This window comes from Mandrillus leucophaeus, unplaced genomic scaffold (genome assembly GCF_000951045.1).
Source record: "Mandrillus leucophaeus isolate KB7577 unplaced genomic scaffold, Mleu.le_1.0 Scaffold10, whole genome shotgun sequence".
NCBI classification, from domain to species: Eukaryota; Metazoa; Chordata; class Mammalia; order Primates; family Cercopithecidae; genus Mandrillus; species Mandrillus leucophaeus.
The window spans coordinates 7,818,111-7,825,687 of record NW_012098098.1 but is presented as its reverse complement, the minus strand read 5'-3'; the positions used below and the strand labels follow the sequence as shown (position 1 = coordinate 7,825,687).

Genomic DNA, 7,577 nt, shown 5'->3' with positions numbered 1-7,577 from the left:
GAAGTTAGATGCAGTATTTTGTTAAAATTATTTATTTGTTCACTGAGACAGTCTCACTGTGTCACCCAGGCTGGAGTGCAGTGGCGTGATCCCGGTTCACTGCAACCTCTGCCTCCATGAAAATAGCGATTTTCATGCCTCAGTCACCCAAGTAGCTGGGATTATAGGCGTGCACCACCATGCCCAGCTGATTTTTGTATTTTTAATAGAGACAAGGTTTCACCATGTTGACCAGGCTGGTCTCAAACTCCTGGCCTCAAGTGATCTGCTCACCTCAGCCTCCCAAAATTCTGGTATTACAGGCTTGAGCCACCATGCCCAGCCTTGGATACACTATTGAATAGCATGTAAGAACATTAACTTTGGTCACTCACTTGAGTTATAATCCACGTAGAAGCATTGGGGCCTTGGGCAAATCTTATAAATTATCTGAGCTCCTGAATGGTAATCTGTAAAATGAGACCAAGTATATACAGCTCATATATTGCTTGAAATCATTAAATTAAATATAAATGAATTGATACATGCAAGGCGTCCAATAAATACCTCTGATAATAGATCTTCTTTTGTGCATTTCTACATTTCCTCTCCCATCACATGTCAACTAGTTTATAGAAGATCTCTGATACAGATTATACTTTCTTGCTGTTGTATGTCCAGGCCTTTGTTCAATGCCTAAGATGAAATGTGCCCTCAAGAAATATTTTATAAATGAATAAATGCATGAATGAACCATTTTGTAAGTAGAAAGGTTGGGAGGTTAATGGGATAATGAGAACAGCCAGAAACTAAAATTGAATAGGCATCTGTAGTCAGTGTAGGTGTGGGGTCTAAGTCTCTCTGAAGCAGTAAAGAAGGGGAGACTAGAGTATGTAGAAAGGTAGATGCTAATTTGATGGTAGGAGATTTCACATTTTCTTATGAAACAAGGACGAACACTCCAGACTCCCAATTTTACCCATCTACTCTTCTCCAACCTAGAGCTCAGGAGGAAGGAGATTGAAGGAAAGATGTATAGCCTGAGAGAAAGAAAGGGTCATGCATACAAAGAGGTCAGTGAGCTGCAGGATGATGACTACCTCTGTTGGCCCTTTTGGCCACTCTCACAGCTTGCTGTTATGTCCTGGTACAATAATTTCATCATTTGGCCCACAAATCATTCCTTCACTCTAACGAATTAGAGTATAAGATTGGGGCTAAATAATGTGAGCACCGAACTCTTTCTGAAGCTCTTATATCGAGGAACATGCATTATAACTTTCCTAATCCCTGCTTCCCTCACTTCCAGATTGTGATGTGTCAGAACTTCTTCACTGACAGCTGTGCTGCTCATGGGCCCCCTACATTTGTAAAAGACAATGCAGTGAACAAAGGGCATCCCAACCGTTCAGCCCTCAGTCTGCCCCCGGGGCTGAGAATTGGGCCATCAGGCATCCCTCAGGCTGGGCTTGGAGTATGGAACGAGGCATCTGATCTGCCGCTGGGTCTGCACTTTGGCCCCTATGAGGGCCGAATTACAGAAGACAAAGAGGCAGCCAACAATGGATACTCCTGGCTGGTAAGAAGAGCCTACTGTTTCCCTGTTCTGTCTTCCCACATCCCTTCTGTGCCTTTGGTGAGATATCACCTTCTACATGTTAGGATATAGGTATGGATAACATGGTTAGCTCTGTGTACTCAAGGGTCCTTGCATGAACATGGAACTCCTATTTAGAGATCAGAGGGTACCTGGGAGCAAAGTGGTACAAAGACAAAGAAGTGCATCCTCCCTTGTGGAGCTTCTGCTCTGACTAGACAAACCAACTGAGATGTGTAGATGATGACTAAGGTGCAGGCCATGTGGTCTCAGTTGGCAGTTGAAGCTCTGCAGGCCCAAAGGCCATTGATGACAGTGGAGTAAAATAATTCTTCTGATTTTTACCCTCTAAAAAGCTTTACCTTATTTTTCTGAAACTCAGATCACCAAGGGGAGAAACTGCTATGAGTATGTGGATGGAAAACATAAATCCTGGGCCAACTGGATGAGGTAAGGCCAGTAGCTCTCTGAGTTTCAGACAGAACCTTCATCTCTCACAAACCTGGATCTCCTTCTTTCTCATTATGCCTCCTTCAATGACTTTCACATCCCCTATTTCTATTTTTCTCCATACAATGCTGTTTTATACCGTCAACATTTAGAAATAAAAACCAAAAATATAGATATTATGATTTATTGATATCAAAACATAAATATGTATGATAGACAAAATTGAGGCACCAAGATAAACCTTGAGAAGCCTAGATTCACGGGGGACACTGAATTCATGCTTTAATATATGTAATCCACATTTATTAAGCACTTAGTATGCTCCAGGTTAGGAAGTGAAGTTCACTACTTGAACAGAAGCGAGCTTCAGGATGACCCAACCCCTTTCCACAATGGGCTCTCGTTCTATCAGAGAATAGAAAAACGAATCCACTATTACTGTTCTCTGTTGTTGGGCCAAGAGAAAAAGACTTCTAAGTTTCTCTGGGAATCTGGGGAACTCAGGTGAATGGCACCTGAGTGAACTGTAGGGTGATTAGAGGAAGGCCTATCCAAGAAAGATGGACTTGGGCTGAGTGTAGAATGATGTGTGCTAATCTAGAAACAAAGCACATGATCCAGCACCAAGTTCTGTGTATAAAACAGAATTAATTTAGAGTTTAGAGAAGCTAGAGGTCAATGTGTTTTATGGCCAATCAAGGTGGAGGTAGGTCTGGAGTTGGGCTTTGAAAAAATGGTTAATTAGGCACAGCAGGGAAGCATTCTAGGCAGGATGAGCAGTGTAGTCAGAAGTGCAAGTTCATATGACATTGTGAAAGAGATTTAGGAATGAGCAGAAGGTTCCTAGAGGAGTGGTGGGGGAGTGGTCAGCACTAGACCATGGAGGCCTAGACCAGCAGGTGATGGGTCAGACCTGGATCTGACAGATACTGGGAACTCACTGCCTCTTTTCTTTCCCTTTGCCTGTCTTGACCCCAGGTATGTGAACTGTGCCCGGGATGATGAAGAGCAGAACCTGGTGGCCTTCTAGTACCACAGGCGGATATTCTATAGAACCTGCTGAGTCATTAGGCCAGGCTGTGAACTGCTGGTCTGGTATGGGGATGAGTACAGCCAGGAACTGGGCATCAAGTGGGGCAGCAAGTGGAAGAAAGAGCTCATGGCCGGGAGAGGTAGGCATCACTACTACTCTTTTAAAAGGATAGGAAAGAAAGAATTATCCTAGAGAATTTTCATGGTTTAACTCTTTTTTTTTTTTTTTTTTGAGACGGAGTCTTGCTCTGTAGCCCAGGCTGGAGTGCAGTGGCCGGATCTCAGCTCACTGCAAGCTCCACCTCCCGGCTTCACGCCATTCTCCTGCCTCAGCCTCCCGAGTAGCTGGGACTACAGGCGCCCGCCACCACGCCCGGCTAGTTTTTTGTATTTCTTAGTAGAGACGGGGTTTCACCGTGTTAGCCAGGATGGTCTCGATCTCCTGACCTCGTGATCCGCCCGTCTCGGCCTCCCAAAGTGCTGGGATTACAGGCTTGAGCCACCGCGCCCAGCCCAACCCGGCTAATTTTTATGTGTTTTGTACAGACAGGGTTTTGCCATGTAGCTCAGGCTGGTCTTGAACTCCTGGGTTCAAGCCATCCTCCCACCTCGGCCTCCCAAAGTGCTGGGATTACAGATGTGAGCCACCACACCCAGTCTGTGAGAAAAATTATTTATTTATTTTATTTTATTTTTGAGACAGAGTTTCACTCTTGTCACCCAGGCTGGAGTGCAGTGGCGCGATCTTGGCTCACTGCAACCTCCACCTCCTGAGTTCAAGTTGTTCTCCTGCCTCAGCCTCCCAAGTGGCTGGGATTACAGGGGCCTGCCACCACACCCAGCTAGTTTTTTGTATTTTCTGTAGAGACGGGGTTGGCCGGACTGGTCTAAAACTCCTGACCTCAGGTGATCTGCCTTCCTCGGCCTCCCAAAATGCTGGGATTATAGGTGTGAACCACTACACCCAGCGAGGAAAATTATTAATCTCACATTCATACTGTATTAAGTAGCTCAAAAAACACTTAGTGAACATTATTATCTTTCGTGTTCACTACAATATTAAGAATTAGCGCCAGGGGTAGTGGCTCACACCTGTAATCCCAGCACTCTGAGAAGCGGAGGTGGGCAGATCACCTGAGGTCAGGAGTTTGAGACCAGCCTGGCCAACATGGTAAAACCCCATCTCTACTAAAACTACAAAAATCAGTTGGGCATGGTGGTGGACACCTGTAATCCCAACTACTCAGGAGGCTGAAGCAGGAGAATCACCTGAACCTGGGAGATGGAGGCTGCAGTGACCTGAGATTGTGCCACTGCACTCCAACTTAGGCAACAGTGAGACTCCCTCTCACAAAAAAAAAAAAAAAGAATTAAAAAATTAGCATGGGCTGGGTGCGGGGGCTCTTGCCTATAATGCCAGCACTTTGGGATGCTGAGGTGGGTGGATCACTTGAGGTGAGGAATTCGAGACCAGCCTGGCCAACCTAGCGAAACCCTGTCTCTAATAAATACACAAAAATTAGCTGGGTGTGGTGGTGCCTATAATCCTAGCTTCTTGGGAGGCTGAGGTAGGAGAATCTCTTGAATCTGGGAGGTGAAGGCTACAGTGAGCTGAAATCATGACACTGCATTCCAGCTTAGGCAACAGAGCAAGACTCCAAAAAAAAAAAAAAGCAAGCATGCATGCCAATTTCTGGATCAGGAAACTAAAGAGAATTAGCTAACAATATACCCTTATTCAAGCAGACAAGCAGAATTGGTACAGGAATTAACTAATCTAATTCCAAAGCCAAATATTCTTTCCAGGATATGGCAACATGCAACTTTGACATCATTTTCTTAGTTGTCTAGATATATTTTTGCCAATCATCTCTTTGTTCTGTTCCCAACCTTACTGCCCTATTACCTCATTTTCTGCATGTGCTTTGTCCCTCTGCTTTTCTACATTTCCCTTTCCATCAAAAGTCTACTAGTTTATGGAAGATTCCCTCCTTCTCTCTGTAAGCCCTTATCCCCTTCTTTCACAGATCTCCTTGATTCTCCAGCTAGTCTTCCCAAGTATTCTTTCTCCTTCCCTTTAACTTATACAGAACATTTTGAGAGACAGTTGAAGGAAAGAGCCTTAAGACATGGGTTAGAGTCCCAGATTCACTACCCACTTAGACCTTTTCTTTTCCCTCTAGTATTTAGACACTCTAGGTATTTCCAAGGTTTGAACATTAACTAGAGTCATGCATATGAAAACATGTTGCAAGCCATAAAGAACTAAAGAAGTGCATGTTATCTTTTAATATGTGACTCTCACATTAAAGGAAATGCCCAAGACATCATTCAATAATGAATCTAGTTTGAAAGAATTGTCAGGAACGCCAAGTTTACTGAGTACAAGTGGCTCAGAGCAGGCTCAGAAACCAGCGTCCCCTCCTGGAAAAGCAAGTACCTCTGGACAGCACTGTAGACTAAAACTGGGTAAGAAAAAGTATGGGGGAACTTTAGTCCCTCTATGTCCTCTAGAAAGGTTGATGAGTATGGTCTACCTATATGGGGTGGACTTTGGATAGGCCTGGGCTTAAGCTGGACTCAACTGTGAGAGCAGAAGTTAGATGCAGTATTTTGTTAAAATTATTTATTTGTTCACTGAGACAGTCTCACTGTGTCACCCAGGCTGGAGTGCAGTGGCGTGATCCCGGTTCACTGCAACCTCTGCCTCCATGAAAATAGCGATTTTCATGCCTCAGTCACCCAAGTAGCTGGGATTATAGGCGTGCACCACCATGCCCAGCTGATTTTTGTATTTTTAATAGAGACAAGGTTTCACCATGTTGACCAGGCTGGTCTCAAACTCCTGGCCTCAAGTGATCTGCTCACCTCAGCCTCCCAAAATTCTGGTATTACAGGCTTGAGCCACCATGCCCAGCCTTGGATACACTATTGAATAGCATGTAAGAACATTAACTTTGGTCACTCACTTGAGTTATAATCCACGTAGAAGCATTGGGGCCTTGGGCAAATCTTATAAATTATCTGAGCTCCTGAATGGTAATCTGTAAAATGAGACCAAGTATATACAGCTCATATATTGCTTGAAATCATTAAATTAAATATAAATGAATTGATACATGCAAGGCGTCCAATAAATACCTCTGATAATAGATCTTCTTTTGTGCATTTCTACATTTCCTCTCCCATCACATGTCAACTAGTTTATAGAAGATCTCTGATACAGATTATACTTTCTTGCTGTTGTATGTCCAGGCCTTTGTTCAATGCCTAAGATGAAATGTGCCCTCAAGAAATATTTTATAAATGAATAAATGCATGAATGAACCATTTTGTAAGTAGAAAGGTTGGGAGGTTAATGGGATAATGAGAACAGCCAGAAACTAAAATTGAATAGGCATCTGTAGTCAGTGTAGGTGTGGGGTCTAAGTCTCTCTGAAGCAGTAAAGAAGGGGAGACTAGAGTATGTAGAAAGGTAGATGCTAATTTGATGGTAGGAGATTTCACATTTTCTTATGAAACAAGGACGAACACTCCAGACTCCCAATTTTACCCATCTACTCTTCTCCAACCTAGAGCTCAGGAGGAAGGAGATTGAAGGAAAGATGTATAGCCTGAGAGAAAGAAAGGGTCATGCATACAAAGAGGTCAGTGAGCTGCAGGATGATGACTACCTCTGTTGGCCCTTTTGGCCACTCTCACAGCTTGCTGTTATGTCCTGGTACAATAATTTCATCATTTGGCCCACAAATCATTCCTTCACTCTAACGAATTAGAGTATAAGATTGGGGCTAAATAATGTGAGCACCGAACTCTTTCTGAAGCTCTTATATCGAGGAACATGCATTATAACTTTCCTAATCCCTGCTTCCCTCACTTCCAGATTGTGATGTGTCAGAACTTCTTCACTGACAGCTGTGCTGCTCATGGGCCCCCTACATTTGTAAAAGACAATGCAGTGAACAAAGGGCATCCCAACCGTTCAGCCCTCAGTCTGCCCCCGGGGCTGAGAATTGGGCCATCAGGCATCCCTCAGGCTGGGCTTGGAGTATGGAACGAGGCATCTGATCTGCCGCTGGGTCTGCACTTTGGCCCCTATGAGGGCCGAATTACAGAAGACAAAGAGGCAGCCAACAATGGATACTCCTGGCTGGTAAGAAGAGCCTACTGTTTCCCTGTTCTGTCTTCCCACATCCCTTCTGTGCCTTTGGTGAGATATCACCTTCTACATGTTAGGATATAGGTATGGATAACATGGTTAGCTCTGTGTACTCAAGGGTCCTTGCATGAACATGGAACTCCTATTTAGAGATCAGAGGGTACCTGGGAGCAAAGTGGTACAAAGACAAAGAAGTGCATCCTCCCTTGTGGAGCTTCTGCTCTGACTAGACAAACCAACTGAGATGTGTAGATGATGACTAAGGTGCAGGCCATGTGGTCTCAGTTGGCAGTTGAAGCTCTGCAGGCCCAAAGGCCATTGATGACAGTGGAGTAAAATAATTCTTCTGATTTTTACCCT

General features: G+C 44.1%; 1 protein-coding gene across 1 annotated transcript in view; it reads left to right on the top strand.

Moving 5' to 3' along the window:
• The first annotated feature begins 983 nt into the window (after nucleotides 1-983).
• The window catches only part of PRDM7 (PR domain containing 7), an 11,423-nt gene continuing 4,829 nt past the window's right edge, over nucleotides 984-7,577 (top strand). Inside the window, 4 exon segments of the mRNA XM_011972266.1 lie at nucleotides 984-1,087; nucleotides 1,291-1,558; nucleotides 1,959-2,026; nucleotides 3,005-3,198. Of these exon segments, the coding sequence (XP_011827656.1) occupies nucleotides 1,011-1,087; nucleotides 1,291-1,558; nucleotides 1,959-2,026; nucleotides 3,005-3,198 (607 nt within the window). The 5' untranslated portion in view covers nucleotides 984-1,010.